This window comes from Chiloscyllium plagiosum, unplaced genomic scaffold (genome assembly GCF_037043375.1).
Source record: "Chiloscyllium plagiosum isolate Xiang-an unplaced genomic scaffold, Cpla_swu_hap1 HiC_scaffold_7, whole genome shotgun sequence".
NCBI classification, from domain to species: Eukaryota; Metazoa; Chordata; class Chondrichthyes; order Orectolobiformes; family Hemiscylliidae; genus Chiloscyllium; species Chiloscyllium plagiosum.
The window spans coordinates 75,453,636-75,479,654 of NW_028270145.1; the positions used below are offsets into that span (position 1 = coordinate 75,453,636).

The 26,019-nt window shown below is 40.4% G+C and overlaps 1 protein-coding gene across 2 annotated transcripts in view; it reads right to left on the reverse strand.

The window, feature by feature from the left end:
- The window catches only part of dpp10 (dipeptidyl-peptidase 10 (non-functional)), a 1,734,026-nt gene that overhangs the window by 117,929 nt on the left and 1,590,078 nt on the right, over window positions 1–26,019 (reverse strand). For both annotated transcript variants that reach the window (XM_087989191.1, XM_087989192.1), the window contains exon 12: window positions 25,890–25,928. In XM_087989191.1, coding sequence (XP_087845317.1) covers window positions 25,890–25,928 — 39 coding nt within the window. The remainder of the gene's footprint in view (window positions 1–25,889; window positions 25,929–26,019) is intronic.

Below are 26,019 nucleotides of genomic sequence, written 5' to 3' on the forward strand. Positions count from 1 at the left end.
GAGGTTGGCAAACTTGGTTCCACTACTTAAGAAAGATGGTAAGAAAGAGCCAGGGAACCATATTCCAGGAGCGTGATATCGGTGATGGGCAAGTTGTTGGAGGGAATCCTGAAGGACAGGATTTACATGTATTTGGAAAGGCAAGGACTGATTAGGGAAAATCAACATGGCTTTGTGCGTGGGAAATTATTTCTCACTAACTTGACTGACCTTTTTGAAGTAGTAATGAAGAGGATTGATGAGGGCAGAGCAATCGGTGCGATGTATATGGACTTCAGTAAGGCATTCAGCAAAGTTCCTTATGGTAGGCTAGTTAGCAAGGTTAGATTACATAGAATGTAGGCAGAATTAGCCATTTGGATAAGAACTGCTTGAAGGTAGAAGACAGAGGCTGATCGTGGAGGGTTGCTTTCCAGACTGGAGGCCTGTGTCACAAGGATCGGTGCTGGGTCCACCGCTTTTTGTCATTTATATAAATGAGATGGATGTGAACATTGGGATTATGGTTAATAAGTTTGCAGATGACACCAAAGCTTGAGGTGTAGTGGACAGTGAGGAAGGTTACCTCAGAGTACAAAGGGATCTTGATCAGATGGACCGATGCGCAGAGGAGTGGCAGATGGAGTTTAACTTAGATAAATGTGAGGTGTTACAGTTTGGAAAGGCAAATCAGGGCATGACTTACACACTTAATGGTAAGGACCCGGGGAGTATTGCTGAACAAAGAAACCTTGGAGTGCAGGTTTATAGTTCCTTGGAAGTGGAGTCGCAGGTTGATAGAATATCGAAGGAGTTTTTTATGCTTGCCTTTATTGGCCAGTGCAGTGAGTATAGGAATTGGGAGTCGAAGAGTGTGGTGCTGGAAAAGCACAGCCAGCCAGACAGCCATCCAAGGAGCAGGAGAATCGACGTTTTGGGCATAAGTCCTTCATTAGGAATGATGAAGGGCTTATGTCTGAAACGTCGATCCTCATGATCCTCAGATGCTGCCTGACCGGCTGTGCTTTTCCAGTACCACACCCTTCTACTCTGATCTCCAGCATCTGCAGACCTCACTTTCTCATAGTAGTTGGGAGGTCATGTTATGGCTGTACAGGACAGTGGTTAGACCACTATTGGCATACTTTGTGCAATTCTGATCTCCCTGCTACAGGAAGAATGTTGTGAAACTTGAAAGGGTTCAGAAAAGATTTACAAGGATATTGCCAGGATTGCAGGGTTTGAGCTATAAGGAAGAGGCTGAATAGACTGCAGCTTTTTTTCCTGGAGCATCAGAGGTTGAGGGGTGACCTTATAGAGGTTTATAAAATCATGATTCCCCTCTGGTGGGGGAGTCCAAAATTAGAGCGCATAGATTTAAGGTGATGGGGAAAGATTTTAAAAAGGATTTAAAGGGCAACTTTTTTGTGCAGAGGGTGGAGCGTGTATGGAATGAGCTGTCAGAGGAAGGGGTGGAGGCTGGTACAATTACAGAATTTAAAAGGCATCCAGATGAGTATATGAATAGGAAGGGTTTAAAGGGATATAGGCCAAATGCTGGCAAATGGGTCTAGACTTATTTAGGATATCAGGTTGGCACAAACGAGTTGAATTGAAGGGTCTGTTTCCGTACTGAAAATCTTGTTGACTCTATGGTTCATTGTGTCCTTTTTAAAGGACTAGTCAATTAGTCCCACACTCCTGCTCTTTCTCAAAACCCTGCAATTTTTTCCTTCCAATATTTCCTTTCCACAAAAATTGCTGTTGTGGTTGTTTTACTACCTTTTCAGGCAATCCATTTTAGTTTATAACAGCTCTCTACAAAAAAAAAACAAACACTCATTCTTTCCTTGGTTTAATGCCAAATCTTTGTTCCCTGGTTACCAACTTTCCTGTCAGTGGAAACATCTTTCTATTCACTCATCATAATTCTGAGCTGTACTATTAAATCTCCCATCAAACTTTTCTTCTTTTAAGAAGATGAATAATAGCTTCTGCAATCTGGTTTGATACAGATGCCCCTCATTTCTGGCAGCATTCTAGTAAATCTCCTTTGCTTTGTTTCCAAGTTTGTCCTCATGTGCACTGCCAGAATTGGACATGTGATAGTTAATAAAGCACAGGATTCTCATATGTTTTTAATGGCCTTATCAATTTGAGTGCAACCTTCAAAGATTTTGTGTCTGTGCATCAGCAGGAAGCTCCTTTCATGTACATGTACCTCCTTTAAAAATGGACCACTTAGTTTATATTGCCTTTCTTCATATTTCCTTGAAAACGATAATAATTTACACTTCTTTACAATAAATTCAATCAGCCACATTTCTGCCTGTGTCCTGTTGGAGCCTTCTCCTATCCAGTTGACTGCATATTTGAATAACCTCTTCCTCTTTCAGTATACTTCAAGAATCAATTGTACATGTGTACTGAATTCACAGGTTGACCCACACAGGTTAAACATAAAACACTTCCTTAATGATGCCCAACCCCCTCACCAAAGCAAATATGCAAAGTCAAAGCATAATTCAATACCAAAACACAACTTAAAAGAAAATCGGAACTGGAAGAAAAGAAAATGGAAGATTTTATGGAAGCATTACAACTTTAGATTTTTATTAAGTCTTATTAAAAGTTATTATCAGCAATATAATGTCATTTTTCCAGGACTTTTCTCAGGTACCTTATTGACATTATCATCTGAATATGTTCTACTCATCCAGTACTTCAAATAGCCCTGCCAGATGATACAACAATTTTCTTGTGCACCTTTTAATTCAGTGAGCTGCATTTGGACCCAAAGTCTAAGTTAGGGAACTGAAGTGCACTTTGGGCAACTGGTTTATTTAGTACAGGCTGTCTGTGTTTCCAACGGATAGAGAGACAGACAGTAAAATGATTTCTTCATCCAGTTGTAAGTTTAAACCATGTCTCAATGATTCTAAGGTCCCTTTTGTCTACTATCAAGAGGCAAGGTGTGCAGATGGACAAGCAGAGTACAGTTGAATAGTTCATAGTGTGTGTTAACATCTGGATGATAGGGAATGGAGCAGCTGCTGAGAATAACATATATCTTCCAAAGCTCTTGTAAGATCTTTCTCTTTCAGTTATGAACCTGATCATTTTGAATCCAACATGAAACATTAAAACAGAAAACTTTCAGGGCATGGGTGGAAATGGCTTGTGTGAACATGGTGAAAAAGTTTGAGTGCATAGGGAAATGCTCAGTCATTTTATGCCTGGGATAAAGGTTCATAAAATCCACAACAAATACCTATAGAGATCTCTTGACAACCAAAGATTTCATGCTGGTGTGAAGACACTTATCTATTTAGCCAACGTACATCCCTCACAACTTAAGCAGTAGCCATCAATATCAGCAGTCTTCCTGGACAGTAACACTGTTCACAGGTCAGCACAGTCACCTTTTCCATTGTTTGAATTTCTGCTTGATCATGAAATGTTACCAACACTTAATACTTCAGGCTGTTGGGAAGCATGAATTGCTTCACACCTCTTTCAACATCATGAAATAGATGATAGTGTGTTTCATTCTCTTCCCTGATCCTCTTCAAGCATCTCAATAGTTTCATGCCTGTTTAGATGCCTTCTTCAGTGGTTTGGAGTTGGTGAATGTTGGGCCTTTCAGTAGTTGTACAGTCTACTGATACCCATGCCAAATAGTGAAGCTGTCTGATGTACTCTTTCGAGATCAAAGGTGAAGTCTTACCTGGCTCTACCTGCCTACATGATTAGGATTTCATTCAAAAATGCATTGGTCTTACTTTGCTGAATCTTGGTGTGATTTTCATAGGAATCAGGGTCAGAATGCTAAATTTGACTTTGGAACAGAGGTGCAGCATCAGTCACAGCCTCCTTTAACTGGGCAGGGGTGGATTCCCTCTTGCAGTCAGTTTTCAAAATAAAGGTATCAGCATTTGTATTAAATCTTCCTGACCTGTACCTGACCTGGAACTGAAACTGAGTAAGTTCAGTGGCCCATTGGGTCCCTGTTTCTCCAAACCTTGCACATGATTGAAGGTAGCTGATTGTCTGCAAACACTTCAAACTCTGCACTGACCAGAATGTCTCTGCAATTTTGGGAAATGGCCCAAATCAAAGATAAAAGTTGAAGTTTCATACTAGAGCAATTCTGCATGTTTCTCAAAAGTGGTTTATGACAATAACTAACATAAGCATTAATCATTCTTTTCAGCCTTTGAACCTGTGACAACACCACTCCCAAGCCAAGGAAACAGCATTGGTTTCCAGTCTAAAAGGGAGATGGAAATCTGGGTCATGAAGGATAGGTGGTCAGATAAGTTTCAGCTTGTGGGTATTATGACCAAACCAGGTTCCCTAGGCTGTAGTTCCATTATCAAGCTGGATGAGGAAGAAAGAACCAGCTTCATCTTTATTCATCTGCCCTCTCGGTTGTGGCATCAAGGTTCATTTGCAAAGGATCCTGCCTCTAGTGGACACCTTTTCTTCCAGACAAATTAATTCATGTATTAAAAAGAGCCAATTTAACCAGGTTCTCATAAATTAAAAGCAGTGAGTTTGTCTGATAAAGGTACCTGCCAATAACCACACAGTAAGTCCCAATTCTAAGCTATTTGCTAATTCTAAAAGTATGGCTTTCTTCTGTCTTTCTAAACTTTCTTGGCAAATTTGAGAATCATCTTTAAAGCCCAAGACCGGGAGCAATCCTCAGAGCCATTTCTCTCATTTTTAATTTAACCAACCACAAGTAACCAATATTAAACAAATTGTCTCACCCACGTTTTATGTAAAGATCTAGGACACTAATTGACAAATGTTAAAATCTGCTAGGATCTTTCGTAGATTGGGTTGAGATATCTGGTCGGCATGGACAAGTTGGACTGAAGGGTCTGTTTCCATACTATACATCTCTATGTCTCTATGACTGATGTTATGTCCCAAAAACGTCACCTCTGCCTTCACAAATTCTGTTTTCTCTAAGTTTATTACCAGTTTTGCTTCTCGTAATTGCTCAAAGAGCTCTGCCAAATGTACCATGTGATCTTTCCATGATTCATTAAAGATCGTCACATCATCCAGATAAACAGCACAGTTTGTTAACCCAGCCACAACTCTATACTTGAGTCTTTGGAATGTGGCCAGTGTGTTCTTTATTTCAAATGGCATCACTTTGAATTGATATAGCCCATTTGGGGTTACAAACACAGAAACGTCTTTTGCTTTCTCTGATAAAGGTCCCTGCAAATAACCATGCAGTAAGTCCAAATTTGGGACGTAACTGGCTTGTCCAACTTTGTTATGGCACTGACCTTCCGATAGTCCACACAAAATTGTTGAGTCCTGTCAGATTTGGGAACTAACACGATTGGCAAACTCCACTCACTCTGACTTGGTTCGATGATATCTTCGTTAAGCATCACATCCATTTCCTTCTGGACCTGTGTGGCTTTGTTTTATCGGAACAGCATTCCCTACTTCCACCTCCTGCACAATATTATTAGTTCTCCCCATCTTATTCCTGCAAATGTCCTCATACTGCTGTAACAAACCTTTCAACTGGTTTGCTCCTGAGACAGATAATTCACTAACCTAACCCACTTTCAAGGATTTCCTCATTGTTTAACATATTTTGAGGTACATCAAACTCCATGACATCTGGATTTGATTCTTCACTCTGCGGGGCAATAGCTTACACCTGTAGCTCCAGTTCCCTCTCTCTATTATAATAAAGATTTCAACATACTCACATGATATATGTGACACAGTTTTTCTTATCTGGCATCTTTACCAGAGAGCTTATCTGACTTATTTTTTCTCAATTTGATAGGGACCACTAAACCTGGCTTTGAAGGGATCTCCTACCACTGGTTACAATACTAATACGTCATCCCTATGGGAAAATGTCTGAATTTCAGAGATTTTAATCTGCCACCTGCTTCATTGTATGCTGTGTCCTCTTCAGGTGCTGTTTAGCTAACTTAGCTTCCCGATTTAATCTCTCCCCCAACTCAGATAGATAACCCAAGTGTGAGATCTCTGACTTCAGTCCTGTCAATTTCACTTTAACTAATTTCAAAGGCCCTCTCACTTTATGTCTGAATATGAACACAAAGGGAGTAAACTGAGTAGATTCATTTGCGGCACCTCAAATGACAAACAATACGATTAGGATACCTGAATCCCAATTATTTGGGTAATCCTGACAGTATGTTCTTAACATGGTCTTCAGGGCCTGATGCCACCTTTCCAAAGCTCCCTGAAATTCAGGATGGAATGCACTTGATTTAAAGTGCTGTATGTCGAAGATATCCATGACTTCCTTAAACAGCCTCGCAGTAAGATTAGACCCTTGGTCTGTTTGAATCTCTCTGGGTAGCCCATACCACATGAAAAAAAGCTACTAACTCTTCTACCACCCTTTTTGCCTTAATATTCCATAATGGAATTGCCTCTGGAAATCGGGTAGACACATCCATTATGGTTAGCAAGTGCTGGTTCCCACTTTTAGTTTTAGAAGGGGACCAACAGAATCAATCATAGCCCATGTGAAGGCTTCTTCAAATGTGGGAATTGGCAACAAAAGTGCTGCTTTTATTACTGCCTGTGGCTAACCTACCATTTGGCACATATGACAGGTATGGCAAAAGTTAACCACATTCTTGTGCATTCCAGGCCAATAGAAATGCTTTTGTACCTTAGCCTGAGTCTTCCTTACACCTAAGTGACTTCCTACTGGTAGTTCATGTGCTACCTGTAACAATTCCTGTCTCTACGCTACCGGCAACATAATCTGGTGCACTTCGGCCCATTTTTCCTCTGCACTAACCTGCCGTAGTCTCCATTTTTGTCTTAGAATTCTTTCTTTAAGATATGATTCGGAGATGCCGGTGTTGGACTGGGGTGTACAAAGTTAAAAATCACACAACACCAGGTTATAGTCCAACAGGTTTAATTGGAAGCACACCAGCTTTCGGAATGACGCTCCTTCATCAGGTGATTGTGACATCAGGTCACAATCACCTGATGAAGGAGCATTGCTCCGAAAGCTAGTGTGCTTCCAATTAAACCTGTAGAATATAACCTGGTGTTGTGTGATTTTTAACATTCTTTAAGATAATAATCCTTAGGAATACATACTTAGAAAAGGAGTCAAAATGTATCTAATATATATATATATATTATATATATATATATATATATATATCTCTTTGATTGTCTCGTCTTTCTGTTGTAAGTCCAATAGCCTTTCAGAACTAAACACTTCTGCCTGACCCTCTGCCTGTTCAGGTTTTTCCTGCACATTACATCAAACAGGATGTCAGCTAACAGGACCTCAACTCCCTCATCTTTTGCTTTAGTTTTTGCTTTGTGCTGTGACTTATGATAGTGGGATTTTGTTACTACATGTCTGGAAAAATTCCAAGGTATTTTTCTTTTAACTCCTTAGTTCACTGGTCTTCCTTTGGCTTCTTCACAACAAGGCGTGTTACTCCCACCTTGGATCCTGCTAAATTATTCCCAATAACAAACTGTATTCCTGGAATTGACACTCTGTCAATTACTCCCCGTTACTTCCCCAGTCTCGAGTTTGCACTCCAACCTGATCTTACAGAGGGGAACTTACATTTCTGTCCATCCATCCCACAATTTACCACTCTCTCGGGTAACAGGTCAGAAAGAGTGCAAATACATTCATCTCTTGCTATTAGAGACTGGTTAGGTCCGGTATCTCTCAAAATTATAACTTCTTTCCCTTCTACCCCTGTTCTTTCTGAGTAAACTTTATCCATAGAGGCAAAGTTTTTATAGAGATCAGGCAGTAACTCCATACCCAGCCCCTGCGTAGATCATGCATTCTCCTGCAGGTCCTTGACTTTTCTTAGAGTTTGCTTTATTATTATCTCTAATGCTCCTGGCTTATTCTCTTTTACCATATACTTTCCCACAGTGCCTTGCTTTAACTACCAGCACTGTGACGTTACATGTCCCACTTTACCACAGTGGAAACACCCAAGGCCTTTCATCTCCTTTCCACCCTCTTGAGCTTATTCTTTTATCCTGTGCAAATAATTACCAGTGTGCTCTACTCTTTGTATTGTAGTATAGGAACCCCTTCTCCCAATTTCGACCCCTCACAGGATGAAATTCTTGCTGGAAGCAAAATTTTGCCTTATGTACCAATGCATATTTATTTGCCATCTTTGCCCCTCTTCTCACTTCTTGAACTTTCTGTTCATCCACGTGAATTCTTTTCATCTCCTCATAGGTCTTATCTATTTTTAAGGCCACACCCAGCTATCAAAATTACTATGTTTAATTCTTTCAAACTCAACATAAGTCTGATCTGGTTCCTTCTTTATGTTTCTGAACCACTTCTACATGCTTCTGGTATCAATTTATAATCAGTCAAAATAAGTTAGACATCTGCATAATCTCTGGATACCTCATCTGACAGTGTTGCAAATACCTCACTAGCTCAGCCTACCAGTTTAGTCTGGACTAGCGTTACCCACAAGTTCTCTTACTGGTCCATCTGTCCAGCCAATTTTTCAAATGAAATAAAGAAGGCTTTGATGTCATTTTCATCAAACTGTGGCAATGTTTTAACAAATTTGTATACATCACAACCTTCTCTCTTCATTTCTATCCTGCTAACTTGACTTTCCTGACTAATTCACAACTTCTCTCTCCCTTTCTCTTCCTCTTTGGTCAGCTAAGAACCTTCTCTCTCTTTCTTCTTCCTCTAACATGGCTGTTCTTTATCTTATAACTCCATTTGCCTCAATTGTAATTTAAGTTTTTCTAACTCGACTACACTTGTGTGTGTTTCTGTGATGCAACTAAGTGCTTGACTAACTCCTTTGTAATTTTAGATTTACTTTTGTCCCTGGTTAGACCCAATTATAGAGTCATAGAGTCATAGAGATGTACAGCATGGAAACAGACCCTTCGGTCCAACCCGTCCATGCCGACCAGATATCCCAACCCAATCTCGTCCCACCTGCCAGCACCCGGCCCATATCCCTCCAAACCCTTCCTATTCATATACCAAATGCTTCTTAAATGTTGCAATTGTACCAGCCTCCACCATGTCCTCTGGCAGCTCATTCCATACACGTACCACCCTCTGCGTGAAAATGTTGCCCCTTAGGTCTCTCTTATATCTTTCCCCTCTCACCCTAAACCTATGTCCTCTAGTTCTGGACTTCCTGACCCCAGGGAAAAGACTTCGTCTATTTATCCTATCCATGCCCCTCATAATTTTGTAACCTCTATAAGGTCACCCCTCAGCTCCAACGCTCCAGGGAAAACAGCCCCAGCCTGTTCAGCCTCTCCCTATAGCTCAAATCCTCCAACCCGGCAACATCCTTGTAAATCTTTTCTGTATCCAAATGGCTAATTCTCCCTGTATTCCATGAGATCTAACCTTGCTAATTAGTCTCCCATGGGGAACCTTGTCAAACACCTTATTGAAGTACATATAGATCACATCTACCACTCTGCACTCATCAATCCTCTTTGTTACTTCTTCAAAAAACTCAACTAAGTTTGTGAGACATGATTTCCCATGCACAAAGCCATGTTGACTAATCCTAATCAGTCCTTGCCTTTCCAAATACATGTACATCCTGTCCCTCAGGATTCCCTCCAACAACTTGCCCACCACTGACATCAGGCTCACTGGTCTATAATCCCCTGGCTTGTCCTTACCACTCATCATAAACAGTGGCACCACATTAGCCAACCTCCAGTCTTCTGGCACCTCACCGGTGACTACAAATATCTCAGCAAGAGGCCCAGAAATCACTTCTTTAGCTTCCCACAGAGTTCTAGGGTACACCTGATCGGGTCCTGGGGATTTATCCACCTTTACCCATTTCAAGACATCCAGCACTCCCTCCTCTGTAATGTGGACATTTTGCAAGATGTCACCATCTATTTCCCTACAGTCTATATCTTCCATATTCTTTTCTATAATAAATACTGATGCAAAATATTCATTTAGTATCTCCCCCATTTTCTGCAGCTCCACACAAAGGCTGCCTTGCTGATCTTTGAGGGGCCCTATTCTCTCCCTAGTTATCCTTTTGTCCTGAATATATTTGTAAAACCCCTTTGGGTTCTCCTTAATTCTCTTTGCCAAAGCTATTGCATGCCCCCTTTTTGCCCTCCTGATTTCCCTCTTAAGTATACTCCTACTTCCTTTATACTCTTCTAAGGATTCACTCAATCTATCCTGTCTATACCTTACATATGCTTCCTTCTTTTTCTTAACAAAATTTTCAATTTCTTTAGTCATCCAGCATTCCCTATAACTACCCCCCTTTCCTTTCAATCTGACAGGAATATACTTTTTCTGGATTCTTGTTATCTCATTTCTGAAGGCTTCCCATTTTTCAGCTGTCCCTTTACCTGTGAACATCCGCCTCCAATCAGCTTTCAAAAGTTCTTGCCTAATATCATCAAAATTGGCCTTTCTCCAATTTAGAACTTCAACTTTTAGATCTGGTCTATCCTTTTCCATCACTATTTTAAAACTAATAGAATTATGGTCGCTGGCCCCAAAGTGCTCCCATTTGCTAATTCTAATAATATGGCCTTCTTCTGTCTTTCTAAACCTTCTTGGCAAATTTGGGAATCGTCTTCAAACCCTAGAACCTTTTCAACAATCTGAAGAGCCATTTCACTCACTTTTAATTGAACCAACCACATGTAACCAATATTAAACAAATTGTCTCACCTACCTTATATTTAAAGATCTAGGAGACTAAACAGCAAGTGTTTAAATCTTCTAGGATTTTCTGTCTAAACCTGTCTAAATCATGGATCCGAGCCCCCACACTATTATGACATGTCAATGACCCTTCTGTTAATTGAAACAAATACCCAGAAAAGCTCACCTGGCTCATAATCTGTTAAAATACGAGTGACAGAAAACTCCCAAATTCCACTATTAAAGAAAATAATATCAGTTTATTCCTTAAATCTAAAAGTGAACATTATACAACAACTATTCACAACTCTAAGCTCCCCTTTCTCTTAACTATCTATTATCTGCCTCCAACTCTATAACAATATACTGTTCCAATAAACACAATTATTAAAATTGCATCAACTTAATTTCAATACAATACAGTGGCTGTCATCTTTGGTGTTTTTCCCCTATTGGCTTAAGATCTCCCTGGGTCATCTTCTGCCTTTTAATGCAAAGATGTTTCATATGAAAAGGTACCCTTGATATTGGGAGTGTTTTTGAATGGCAGTCTTTGTCAATGGCAGTTACTCTCTTGATGGAAGTTATTCTTTCTGACTTTCAAGATGTATGTTTACTTTATTTCGCAAAAAACATCAGATCGTTTCATTGGTTCGATGTTGGGAAAAACAATAAATTCAAACTCGATTGGGTTTTAGCATCCTGGGGATTTTTGTTAATACTGCAAAAACATCAGATTGTCTCATTGGTTTGTGTTGGGAAAAATAATAAATTTAAACACGATTGGGCTTTAGCATCCTGGGACATACTTTAAATTGATTGGTTAAATTCAAATTGTTGTCAAAACAGCAACCAACTCAGGTATCTATTTCACAGCCAAATGTTACATATTTTCAAATTTCCAGGACACACTAAGACAGCTAGTTATTCATATGACAGATGCTTGTAAGCTCTCAGTACAAAAGAGCATTCACTCTGTCTTAAAGGTACAGCACCTGCCTTCAACTTCATAACAGTTTGTTAGTTATTATAGGTGAGAAGAGAGAATAATGCAACATACATTCTAACAGATTAGCAATCAGAAGTGAGTGCAAAAAACACATCAAAATCTCTACAGGTCAGTCTCTGGGTTGTTCATGAGGACAGAACAGTTGAATATTGTGGCCATTTCACTGGATGTTACTGATAGAATTAACATTGGTCATTGAACATGTTATTTTTGAGACTCTTGACTTTTCAGATTGATTGAAATTCTTATATCCTGGTTCTGTGCAACATTTGAAAGCAATCATTAAATCATTACTCAGAATGACGTGAGCCATTTTTCTTTCTTTACCTGAAGTACAAGGAAATTTCATGGTTTCTCTTAAGACAGAGACTTCACAACACACTTGTTCACACATGAGGATGTCAAGCTATTGACATGCACAGAATAACTTTGAAGTTCACTCTTAACCCCTGTCCCTACATATTCTTGAAGGAGGAAATGCAATATGTCTCTTGCCCAGACTGCTGTGACTTTTTTAAAACTATCATGTTCACAGTCTGAGAAACTGACAGATGACTACAGATCAGTTTGCAGTGTATTTCTCCCTTTGAACTGCACTACTTTGAAGTTTTCTTAATACCTTATCAGGTGTGACACTCTCAATCTTTCCTGACAGCCATAGTCTTACATCCTTACATCCATAGTCATTTGTTTGGTCGAACAGATTGTAGTCTTCTTTAAATAACAGCTATGGGAATTTAAAGTTTAATGTCATGACAAGAGAGCAAAAAGTATCTTCATTCGGCAGAGTCCCACTCCCTGTAATATTTCCATGAAGTTTTCTCCCCGTCTCCTTCAGCAAGCTATGATCTTATCAGCAAATCATGGAGTGGGTGATCAACTATACATAACCATGTAGTAACGTTCCATAGTGTCCAATGTGGTTTCCTCTGTATCTTAGGACAGGGTAAATCCTGCATTGTTCACATTTCCCAACTGTCTGGATTAGTACATTTCTTGACAACAATGTCCAAGGTACCATACTTTAGTCCGGTGAAGTTAGCACTTCTCTGGTGTGACTTTCAAGTTAAACTTGCAATGCAGGTTAAACGGTGTTCAATCTTTAAAGACTCTCCTCCCAGTTGACTTAAAACAATAACTGACATGAACATTAATCATCCTTTTTTTGCCCTTGAATGTGTGACAGCACTATTCCTAAAATAGCAAGGGTATCATCGAACCCAAAATGACACATTCATGTATTCATTAAATCCTCTAGTCCACATTCAGAATGTTATCCGTGACAAGTGTATTTTGTCCTTTTTTTTTGAAGAAAAGTTTAGATCGAGGTACAAAGTGTCTGCTCTAAGTCAGTAAAGTAAACAGCTTGTGAGGACGTGAGATTATTCTTTTAATAGTTGGAACAGTAGAAACAGAGAAACGGGTGGGGTCAAGTTCCCAGAGAACCAGGGTTAGCTTTCAACAATTGCTGAGATCTTGAAGTTGCACTTGGTAGCTCTTAATTTTCTCTCTGTTACACCTAAAAGCTGGGGCTCTCTTCCTGCTGTGAGAAGAGCATTTGAGACAATCTATTTTTCTGATTTTGCCTTTGCCAAGGGTGTGTTTATGGGATGTTGCTATATTGGAACAGTTAATTCATAGAAATATAATTTTGTTTAGCAGTTTGAGAGAGTTACAGTTAAGTCAATTCTTTTCTTTTCATTATGTCTGTGATTTAAACGTAATATAAAAATAGAGTATGTTTTGCTTAAAGTTGAGTAGTTTCACCTGTTCAATTACATCTGGAATGCAGTGCCTTACATTTATCTTTAAAATAAGAAAACATTAGGGTCTAGGCTATCCTCTGAATATCTTTTGAGGGGGTTGGGTTTGGTCCATAACATATGTTTGAATGCTTTGTTCAATGATGGGTAGCTGGTTAGAAGTGAGTAAATCAAGACTACAGAAATAATTTGAAAACTTCTAACACTTGCTTAATCCTAGGTAGAGAGTAAGAAATAACCAATAGATTTTATGTACATGAATTGTTTCAGTGCAAAAAGAATAATTCGATTAAATACTTTCCAGATGAAGCATTAAAATCCATTCTTTTGAGTCTTTGCATTGAGTGCTGTTAATTGACGTAGATCTTCAGTTTTCCATCTTTCCTTCTTACGAGGGCTATCAGGGAGGTGTATGGACTTGGTGACCAACAGATGAAACCCCCTCCAAAGATTTTTGCAGATAGTTATTTTTACTGGATGGTTATTAGATTACATTACAGTGTGGAAACAGGCCCTTCGGCCCAACAAGTGCACACCGACCCGCCGAAGCGCAACCCACCCATACCCCTACATTTACCCCTTATCTAACACTACGGGCAATTTAGCATGGCCAATTCACCTGACCTGCACATCTTTGGCCTGTGGGAGGAAACCAGAGCACCCGGAGGAAACCCACGCAGACACGGGGAGAACGTGCAAACTCCACACAGTCGCCTAAGGCGGGAATTGAACCCGGGTCTCCGGCACTGTGAGGCAGCAGTGCTAACCACTGTGCCACTGTGCCACCCACTTTTGTCATAAGTCTGTTTTACTGTTTTTTTTTCACTAGTAAGCTTCCTCAATGCTGACTGGATGTTCCCAGCCCTCATTGCCTCTGCTAGGCATTTCAACAACTTCCTGTCCCTAATTGACTTGAAGGAGGGGTCTGGGAGGATGATGGGATTGCACAACTTTCACAGCTTCAAGGGCCAGGTCCTCTTCTTTGGCTTGATTGTACTCAGAAAGCTTCTACTGTAGCTGTATCATATTATTGGTACTCAGAAACTTGTCTCAAAGATCCACCATGAATTTCTTTGAATATCCATACCATTTCCCAATATTTCTGGATGGTTTTCATACATAGTTTTCCATCCCAAATGCTGTATACTTCCTTGTGCTCAGGTTCCGAGATGCTATAATCTCAAAACCAGTCTTCAATTGCTGGTCTTCTGACTCTGTCCAGTTTCCAACTCTTTGGCCAATGGATCATCTGACCATCTGACCAGACATACCTCTTTCTGCCTTCATAGTGTCAAGAGATCATACAATGGGGACCTGTGCCTATTTTTGTCTCTTCCTCTCTTCATGAGGGCTTTACCTGTCAGACAAAACTCTCTTCCTTCTGAGAGGATCACTCATCTGCTTAAGTTCCTCTGCTTGGTGCCCTCCCTCACAGTTGCTATTGAAGACCAGGTTACAACAAAATCATAAAGTCATTCACTGTGCAGAAGAAAACCAGTTGGCCCATCGAGTCCATATTGGCTTTCCATAGATCCATCTGATTAGTCAAATTTTTCCATTCTGTTCCCATAATCTTGCAAGCTTAATTCCTTCAATTCTCCACCCATTTCCTTTTCAAACCATTCTTTCAAATCAATCATCCACAATGTTCAGAGGCAGCAAACCTTCATTCTAAAGAAACATGGGAATCTTCAGGAACAATGACTCATCTTTCAAATAGGCATTTTAGTCTCCTGGGCTCACCATCAAGTTCACATTTTCAGGTCATTGTTCACATTTATTTTGGACAATCATGCTGTTCATAGTTCGAAGCAGCGAGAGGCGGGAGCCGGGAGGAGATGATGTTGGTGCGAGGTGATTGTCAGGAAGGCCGGTAAATATATTTAAACTTCTTACCTTCAGGCCAGCGAGGGCGGAGCGAGCAAAGGACTTCTGGGAAGGGTAAGTTTATATTTGCGTGGTTGCATGAGGTGAGGAATAGGGAGACAAAGGAGTTGAACACGTGGCTACAGGGATTGTGCAGGAGGGAGGGTTTCGGGTTTTTGGATAATTGGAGCTCTTTCTGGGGTAGGTGGGACCTCTACAAGCAGGATGGTCTTCATCTAAACCAGAGGGGTACTAATACCCTGGGTGGGGAATTTGCTAAAGCTATTAAGGTGGATTTAAACTAATACAGCAGGGGGATGGGAACCAAAATTGTAGGACAGGTACAGAAGAGGATGAGAGTCGGGAGTTCCAAAATAAAGTATCTGACACTGGCAAGTGATAACCTGGTTTGTAGTGTGTGCACTTCAACGAGAGGAGCATCCGAAATAAAGTGGATGAACTGGCAGTGTGGGTTGGTACCTGGGACTTCGATGTTGTGGCCATTACAGAGACATGGATAGAGCAGGGACAGGAATGGCTGTTGCAGGTTTTGGGATTCAGATGTTTCAGTAAGAACACAGAAGATGGTAAAAGAGGGGAAAGTGTGGTATTGTTGATCAGTGACAATATTACAGTCGTAGAAAGGATGTTTGGGGACTCGTTAACTGAGGTAGTATGAGCTGAAGTTAGAAACAGGAAAGGAGAAGTCACCATGCTGGGAGTTTTCTCTAGGCCTCCGAATAGTCCCAGAGATGTCGAGGAAAGGATAGCAAAGATGATTCTTGATAGGAGTGAGAGAGGCAGGGTAGTTGTCATGGGGGACTTCAACTATCCAAATATTGACTGGGATTACTATAGTACGAGTACTATAGATGGGTCAGTTTTTGTCCAGTGTGTGCAGGAGGGCTTCCTGACACAGTATGTAGACAGGCCTACAAGGGGCGAAGCCACTTTAGATTTAGTACTGGGTAATGAGCCGGGCCATGTGTTAGATTTGGAAGTAGGTGAGCACTTTGGAGACAGCGATCACAATTCTGTCAGGTTTACTTTAGTGATGGAAAGGGATAGGTGTACTCCACTGAGCAAGAGTTACAGCTGGGGGAAGGGAAATTACGATGCAATTAGGAAAGATTTAGGAAGCGTAGAATGGGGAAGGGTGAGCACATTAAAAATGTGGAGCTTATTCAAGGAAAACCTCCTGTGTGTCCTAGATAAGTATGTACCTGTCAGGCAGGGAGGAAGATATAGAACCCGTGAGCCATGGTTTACTAAGGAAGTGGAATCCCTGGTCAAGAAGAAAAAGGTGGCTTATGTTAGGACAAAATGTGAAAACTCAGTTAGGGCGCTTGAGGATTACAAGGAAGTTAGGAAAGACCTAAAAAGAGAGCTCAGAAGAGCCAGGAGGAGACATGAGAAGTTGTTGGCGGATAGGATCAGGGTTAACCCTAAGGCTTTCCATAGGTATGTCAGGAATAAAAGAATGACGAGCTTTAAATTAGGGCCAATCAAGGATAATAGTGGGAAGTTGTGTGTGGAGTCAGAGGAGATAGGGGAAGCACTAAATAAATATTTTTCGACAGTCTTCACTATAGAAAATGAAAATGTTGGCGAGGAAGATACAGAGATACTTGCATCTAAACTAGAAGAGATTGAGGTTCACAAGGAAGAGGCATTAGAAATACTGCAGAGTGTGGGTCCCCTGGGTCGGATGGGATCTATCCTAGGATCCTCTGGGAAGCAAGGGAAGAGATTGCCGAGCCTTTGGCATTGATCTTCAAATCATCATGATCTACAGGAATAGTGCCTGAGGACTGGAGGATAGCAAATGTTCAAAAAGGGTAGTAGAGACAACCCTGGTAATTACAGACCAGTGAGTCTCACTTCAGTTGTTGATAAAGTGTTGGAAAAGGTTATAAGAGATAGGATTTATAACAATCTGGAAAAGAATAATCTGATCAGGGACAGTCAGCACGGTTTTGTGAAGGGTAGGTCATGCCTAACGAATCTTATTGAGTTTTTTGACAAAGTGACCAAACAGGTAGATGAGAGTAAACTGATTGATGTGGTGTATATGGATTTCAGCAAGGCGTTCGATAAGGTTCCCCACAGCAGGCTATTATACAAAATGCGGAGGAATGGGTTTATGGGAAACATAGCAGTTTGGATCAGTAATTGGCTTGCTGAAAGAAAACAGAGGGTTGTAGCTGATGGAACATGTTCATCTTGGTGTCCAGTTACTAGTGGCATACCGCAAGGGTCCACTGCTGTTCGTCATTTTTATAAATGACCTGAATGAGGGCTTAGAAGGGTGGGTTAGTAAATTTGCGGATGACACTAAGGTCGGTGGAATTGTGGATAGTGACGAATGATGTAGTAGGTTGCAGAGAGACATAGATAGTATGCAGAGCTGGGCTGAGAGGTGGCAAATGAAGTTTAAGTGTGAGGACAAGTGTGAGGTAATACACTTTGGACGGAGTAATCGGAATGCAAAGTACTGGGCTAATGGTAAGATTCTTGGGAGTGCAGATGAGCAGAGAGATCTCGGTGTCCATGTACATAGATCTCTGAAAGTTGCCACCCATATTGACAGGGTTGTTAAGAAGGCATACAGTGTTTTGGCCTTTATTGATAGAGGGATTGAGTTCCAGAACCAGGAGGTTATGCTGCAGCTGTACAAAGCTCTGGTACAGCCACACTTGGAGTATTGTGTACAGTTCTGGTCACCGCATTATAAGAAGGATGTGGAAGCTTTGGAAAGGGTGCGGAGGAGATTTACTAGGATGTTGCCTGGTATGGAAGGAATGTCTTACGAGGAAAGGCTGAGGGCCTGGAGGCTGTTCTCGTTAGAGAGAATAAGGTTGAGAGGTGACTTAATAGAGACATACAAGATAATCAGAAGGTTAAATAGGGTGGACAGTATTGGGATGGCAAACACAAGGGGACACAACTTTAAAGTGAGAGGAGATAGGTATAAGACAGATGTCAGAGGTAGTTTCTTTACTCGGAGAGTAGTAAGGATTTGGAATGCTTTGCCTGCAACGGTAGTAGATTCGCCAAGTTTAAGTGCATTTAAGTCGTCATTGGACAGGCATATGGAGGTACATGGAATAGTGTTGGGGATGGGCTTCAGATTAGTATGACAGGGCAGGGCAACATCGAGGGCCGAAGAGCCTGTACTGCGCTGTCATGTTCTATGTTAACTACTGCCATAGTTCTGCAATGCTCTCTCCATACATCTTCATTTCTTTATTTCACTCGTTACCTATACCTTAACCTTGCACAATCATTCCTTTAATCATCAACTCCCTGCTACATTGCCACCATCATTGATTTCCCCTATTTTTAAACCTCTTCCCTCTACCTGTCCCTTTCTTTTACCTATTTTTGCTTAACATCTGTTAAATCTTAATTTCTTCCAGTTCTGTTGTATGACCACAAATCTGAAATGGTTAATTGGTTTCTTTCTCTACAGGTGCTGACACCTTCTTGCATTTTCAGCTTCAGTTTCAGATTTCCAGCATTCACAATGTTTTGCTTTCTTTTCATGGCCCTGGTATGTTTTAGAAAATACATTGACAAACACAAAATAAAGAAATAACTTCTAATTCAGCAATAGATTTTTGTACAAGTTGTTTAAGTGCAAAAACTAAAATCCTATTAAATAACTTCCAGATGAAGCATTGTTTCTTTTTGGAAAATAGATCAATTAACTTGTTGTAAAGTGTTAAATGGAATGTTCCTTTGTGTAATATCACATTTTGCTCAACTCCCTGCATAATGCAAGATATATGATGTCACTGTGTTACATTAGGCATTAGAATAATTTTATTTATGTTTATGTTGTTGACGCTCTGCTTGAGAATTATGTGTGGAGAATACTGTTTTTATAAAGATGGCACAATATTAACTATTTGATTTACTTCTCAGGATTCAAACATATACATCCTACAGATTTGGCTGCTCATTTCCAATTCTTATTTGGTTCTACACAAGAGATCTACAAATGTTTGATCTTTGTATAATATCCAAGATGTGGAAATAGTTCAAAAGCTTGTGGCTTTACCCATACCTGGACGTACACAGAAAGAAACTTCAGAATATTTCATGGACTTTAAAAATGAATAAAATCAGAAGTTTGAAAGGGATAAACTACAAACTAGTTTGATTGAAGACAAAGACATGGGTCTTTTATCACTAGATGGAATTGAGCCATCCAGTTCAGAGGTTGCTCAACTTTATGTTCCATTCTATGCAAAAAGCTGATCTACTGTTGTGTTTTTACATCCAACAATTACATGATCAAATTATTTTAGACAGACTGCAAGTTGTTGAGATCCAGACCACTTAGATAAATTCTCATCTGACTGACAGAGAAAATAGTGTTAAAAAAAGTAAACCGTACTTGTTGTATATGTACACGTAACAGTTTATGTCATGTGGTCAACTGTTTCCTCACTTGCAACTGTGTAAAAAGCTCGTGGGCATGATTCATTCAGCATAGGGATACTGATGTGTGTGTCCAGTGTGTTGTTTGTGTTATTTTTTTTAGTTCTTAGTAAACTGCCCACAAAGCAACCTACAATTCCTTTTCATATAGGTTCAAATTCAATACACTGGTGAGGAATGAGATTCAAAATAGACATAAAATAACATGCGAAAAATGCAGGGTGCATCAACTTTGACTTTGGTGCAAACGTGTCAACTTCTGCCATCACAACTAGAACATACAACATAGAACATTCCAGCGCAGTACAGGCTCTTTGGCTCTTGATGTTTCTTGGACCTGTGAAACCAATCTGATGTCCATCTAACCTACACTATTCCATTATCATCCATATGTTTATTCAATAACTATTTTAATGCCCTTAAAATTGGTGAATCTACTACTGTTGCAACGCCCTTACTACTCTCTGATTAAAGAAACTACCTCTGACATCAGTCCTATACCTATCAGCCCTTAATTAAAGCTATGTCCCATTGTGCTAGCCATCACCATTCGAGGAAAAAGGTTCTCACTGTCCACCCTATATAATCCTCTGATCACCTTATATATCTCCATTAATTTACCTCTCAACCTTCTGCTCTCTAATGAAAACAGTCTCAAGCCCCTCAGTCTTTCCTCATAAGAACTTCCTTCCACATTAGGCAGCATCATGGTAAATCTCCTCTGCACCCTTTCCGATGCTTCCACATCCTTCCTACAATGCAGCGAACAGAACTGTGTACAATACTCCAAGTGCGGCCGCAACAGAGTTTGTACAGCTGCAACATGAGCTCATGACTCCGAAAAGCAATCCCTCTACTAATAAAAGCGAACACATCGTATGCCTTCTGAACAACCCTATCAACTTGGGTGATAACTTTCAGGAATCTATGTCTACTCATCCATACTACCAAGAATCTTACCATTAGCCCAATACTCTGTATTCCTGTTACTCCTTCCAAAGTGAATCATCTCATCATTTACATAAATGATTTGGATGCAAGCATAACAGGTACAGTTAGTAAGTTTGCAGATGACATCAAAATTGGAGGTGTAGTTGACAGCGAAGAAGGTTACCTCAGATTACAACAGGATCTTGATCAGATGGGCCAAGGACCAAGAAGTGGCAGATGGAGTTTAATTCAGATAAGTGTGAGGTGCTGCATTTTGGGAAAGCAAATCTTTGCAGGACTTATACACTTAATGGTAAGATCCTCAAGAGTGTTGCTGAACAAGGAGACCTTGGAGTGCAGGTTCATAGCTCCTTGAGAATGGAGTTGCAGGTAGATAGGTTAGTGAAGATGGTCTTTGGTATGCTTTCTTTTATTGGTCAGAGTATGAGTACGTCATGTTGGGATGTCATGTTGCAGCTATACAGGACATTGGTTAGGCCACTGTTTGAATATTGCGTGCAATTCTGGTCTCTTTCCTATCGGAAAGATGTGAAGTTTGAAAGGGTTCAGAAAAGGTTTACAAAGATATAGCCAGGGTTGGAGGATTTGAGCTATGGGGAGAGGTTGAACAGGCTGTAGCTGTTTTCCCTGGAGTGTCGGAGGCTAAGGGGTGACCTTATAGAGGTTTACAAAATTATGAGGGGCATGGATAGGATAAATAGACAAAGTCTTTTCCCTGGGGTGGGGGAATCCAGAACTTGAGGGCATAGGTTTAGGGTGAGAGGGGATTGATATATAAAAGGGACCAAAGGGGCAACTTTTTCACCCAGAGAGTGGTGCGTGGATGGAATGAGCTGACGGAGGAAGTGGTGGAGGCTGGTACAATTGCAACATTTAAGAGGCATTTGGATGGGTATATGAATAGGAAGGGTTTGGAGGGATATGGGCTGGGTGCTGGTAGGTGGGACTAGATTGGGTTGGGATATCTAGTTGGCACAGATGGGTTGGACCGAAGGGTCTGTTTCCATGCTGTACATCTCAATGACTCTATGACTCTTTAGCCTATCTATGTCTCTCTGTAACCTACAACATCCTTCAGCACTGTCCAAAACTCCACCAACCCTCATGTCATCAGCAAATTTACTAACCCATCCTTCTACACCCTCGTGCAAATCATGACAAGCAGCAGTGGCTCCAAAACAGATCCTTGCAGTAGACCACTAGGAACTGAACTCCAGAATGAACATTTCCCATCAACCACCACCCTCTGCCTTCTTTAAGCTTTCCAATTTCTGATCCAAACTACTAAATCATCCTCAATCCCATGCCTCTGTATTTTGTGCAATAACTTACTGGGGGAACCTGATCAAACGTCTTACTGAAATCCAAATGCATCATATCAACCGCTTTACCCTCATCCACTTGTTTGGTTACCTTCCCAAATAACTCAATAAGATTTGTGAGGCACGACCTACACTTCACAAAACTGTGTTTACAATCCCTAATCAATTTATTTCTTTATAGATGATGAGAAATCCTATCTTTTATAATCCTTTTCAACACTTTAACCACAAAGTAAGGCTCACTGGTCTATATTTACCAGGGTTGTCTCTGTTAATTATAGACCAGTTGGAAAATTATGATGATAATAAAAACAGGGATATTATACTACCACGGTGTGATTAGTGTCTTGTCACAAATGGCTTTAAGATGTCTAGTGTGGACAAAGTTACAAACCTCATACTGGTAGTGACCATTCTGCTGAGTTCAATAGGAACACACAGTACCGTGGCTTTGATGGTCCATGTTTGCTAGCAAAACTTTCCACTTTGGTCAGGAGTTTCAATTTAGTAAATAGTTATTCAGGAAAAGCTAGATGAATAAATACCTTGTTTGACTCCTGAGTAACTATCACACTGACCATACCACCTTCCTCTACCAGGCCTCTTCTCCACCAGAAAAGACCTCCTCATATTCATTACACCCTCCCAGACCTTGACCCGACAGCCCCATTCATCCTGACACAAGACCTGCTCTTCCCCTATTTCAGACACAACTCCCACTGTATTCCACTTCTCTAGATCCTGCCACTAGAACAAATCTTTACCCTTCCCGCAATCATTCAAATCTGACCTCTTCTTCACCTACTCAGACCTGACCCACTTCTTTCCCTGTTCCAGACCCAATATTCCTGCTCCAGTTCTGGATCCAAGACACCCCTTCCCCTACCTCTGGATAGCCCCATCCCATATATCAATACAGAAAACAAGGATGAAGCGTTTGCAACAATCTTCAGCCAGAAATGCTGTGTGCATCATCCTCTGGCATTAAAAAATCACAAATGTCCATTTTCCACCCATTCAACTCAAGATTTCAAGAAATTGCATTGGACACTGCAAACTTTGTCAGGTCTGATAACCTTTCAGCAAGATGCACCAGTGTAACTGCAAGATGTACCAGTGTAACTGCAACTTGTTAGTAGCAGGCAATGTTCACAATTGCTCAAATATGTCTTATCCATGAAAATCAGGAGAAATGCAACCTTATCATTTATTACCCCATCAGGCAACTCTTGATCATTCACAAAATAGAATGTGTCATTGACAGGCAATCAGTAGCATTTGCTCCACAAGAACCTGCTCACTGATAGTCAGATTGGGTTCCACCAGACCTACTTAGCTCTTTATCTCATTATAATCTTGGACAATAGAGCTGAATTCCCAATGTCAGGTGAGAATGATTATTCTTGACTTCAAGACTGCATTAGACCAAGTGTAGCATCAAGGAGCTCTGGCAGCATTGGAGTCAATGGGAATTGGGGAAATCTCTGTTTTTGGTTGGAATCATACTGAACAGAAAAGAAAATAGTTGAGATTCTGGAGGTCAATCATCTCAATCCTAGGACAAGTCTCCAAGAGACCCTTAGGGTAGTGTCCTGGGCACAATCATTTACAGTAGCTTCGTCAATGACTTGCCTTCCATCATAAGGTCAGACGTATGGTAATTTCCTGATATTGCATAAATATTCAGCACCATTTGCAAATCCTCAGATATCGAACCAGAACATGTCCAAATGCAGAAAGACCTGCATAATATCCAACTTTGTGCTGACAGGTGGCAAGCAACACTTGCAGCACACATGTGCCAGCCAATAGCCATTTTCAGAGAGAGAATCTAATCATCACTCTTCAACATTCAGTGGCTTTACATTGCTGAATCCTACACTACCAACATCCTGAGGCATACGACTGACTGATCAGAAACTGACTGGAATTGCCAAATAAATACTGTGGCTGTAGAAGTAGGTCAGAAGCTAGGAATTTTGGGGTGAGTAATTCACCTCCTAACTCTTGAAAGCCTATCCAACACTCAGATGCACAAGTCAAGAACAGAGTGGAATACTCTTCACTTACCTGGGATGAGTGCAATTCTTACAATACTCAAGAGGCCTGACATCAGCCAGGATAAAGCAGCCCACTTGATTGGCACTCTCTTCAACATTCAGTCCTGCCATTGCCAATGCACAATGGCAGCAATGTGTACTAACAATGACATGCATTACAGCAACTCACCAAGTCTCCTTCAACAACATCTTTAAATGTGCTGCCTCTACTGCCTAGAAAGATGAGGCCAGCAATAAATAGGAGTATCAACTGCAAGTTTTCCCCCACGCCAATCACCATTCTGACATGGAAATATATTACCACTTCTTCATCGTGGATGGGTCAAAATCATGGAATCTTTCTTAACAACTTTGTTTCTGTACAGCCTCACTACATGAACTGCAGCAGTTCAAGAAGGCAGATCATAGTGACCAGAGACAACTGAAGTTGGGCATAAATGATGTCTTGCCAATGACATCCTCATAATATGAAATAATTTTTTTTGAAAAATCAGAATATAACTAACTTTGAGTCGCCCAGTGCTTCTAATTATTTGCCATTTTAATTCAAACAACTCAACTCCCACTTGGACATTTCTGCTGTCAGCTTCCTACACTGTTTCAATGAAGCTGAACATAAGCTTGAGAAACAGCACCCACCTTTCAATCAAGTACTTTTTATCCTTCTAGATTCAATACTGAGTTCAATATTATCAAATCATAATCTCTGTCGTATTCAGCACCATTTGCAAATCCTCAGATACCAAACCAGTATATGTCCAAATGCAGATGCATAATATCCAGGTTTGAGGTGACAAGTGGCAAGCAATACTTGTAGCACACAAGTGCCAGTTAATGGCAATCTCCAGAAATAGAGAATCTAACCATCACTTTTCAACATTCAGTGGCTTTATCATTGGATAGCAGCAATTTCTTATGATTTGGTTGTTTGCTACTTAATCCTCTTCTGAATTCATCACTAATTCCTTAACTTGTCCCATTGCCATTTGCCTGATAGTATTCTATGTCCTTTCATTTAATCTCTCCAAATGTCCACCCAATCACAGACATTTGTTTTCTTTAATTCATTCACATGATGAGGGCATCATTGGCTAGTTAGCATTTATTGTTCATCCCTAATTTTCCAGAGGCAATTAAGAGTCAACCACATTACTGTGGATCTGGAGTCACATGTAGGTTAGACTAGGTAAGGATGGCAGTTTCCTTCCCTGAAGGACATTAGTGAACCAGATGGGTTTTTCCAACAATTGACACATGGTCATCATTAGATTCATAATTCCAGATATTTATCGAATTTAAATTCAACCATCTGCCATGGCAGGATTTGAACCTGGGTCCTCAGAACATTATGAAAGGCTTATGCCGAAACATCAACTGTCCTGCTCCTTGGATGCTGCTTGATTTGCTGTGCTTTTCCAGTGCCACACGTTTTGTCTCCGGATTAACAGTCCAGTGATAATACCACTAGGACATTGCCTCCCCTCCTTTTTTGCTCTTTTACAATTTCACACTTTCATTCCATCTGCACGTGCATAAAATCTGTTGCCTCTCTAAAATTGTCCTTCCTAATGAATATTTGTGTCTCTGTCTACATATGTAGTATGAGTTGTAGTATTGAAATATGTAGTATTTCAAGAATTCACTGCTTTTATTTCAATGGTGCCCCTCTCCTTAATCACATTTCTGGTCATATTATAATTTGTACATCAAGGTGATCAATTTAATTAACATTAATTATGGTTTTAAAATGAATCCATTTTAACCGATATATTTTCTTACCTGTTTAGAAAGCCAGAGTTCAGACACTGTCTCATGTTTCTAAAATAGCCACAGAAAAGAAACAGAATGAAAATGAAACAAAACACAATTAATTATTCATCTGGAAGAATTTCTTAACATATCAGTCTCT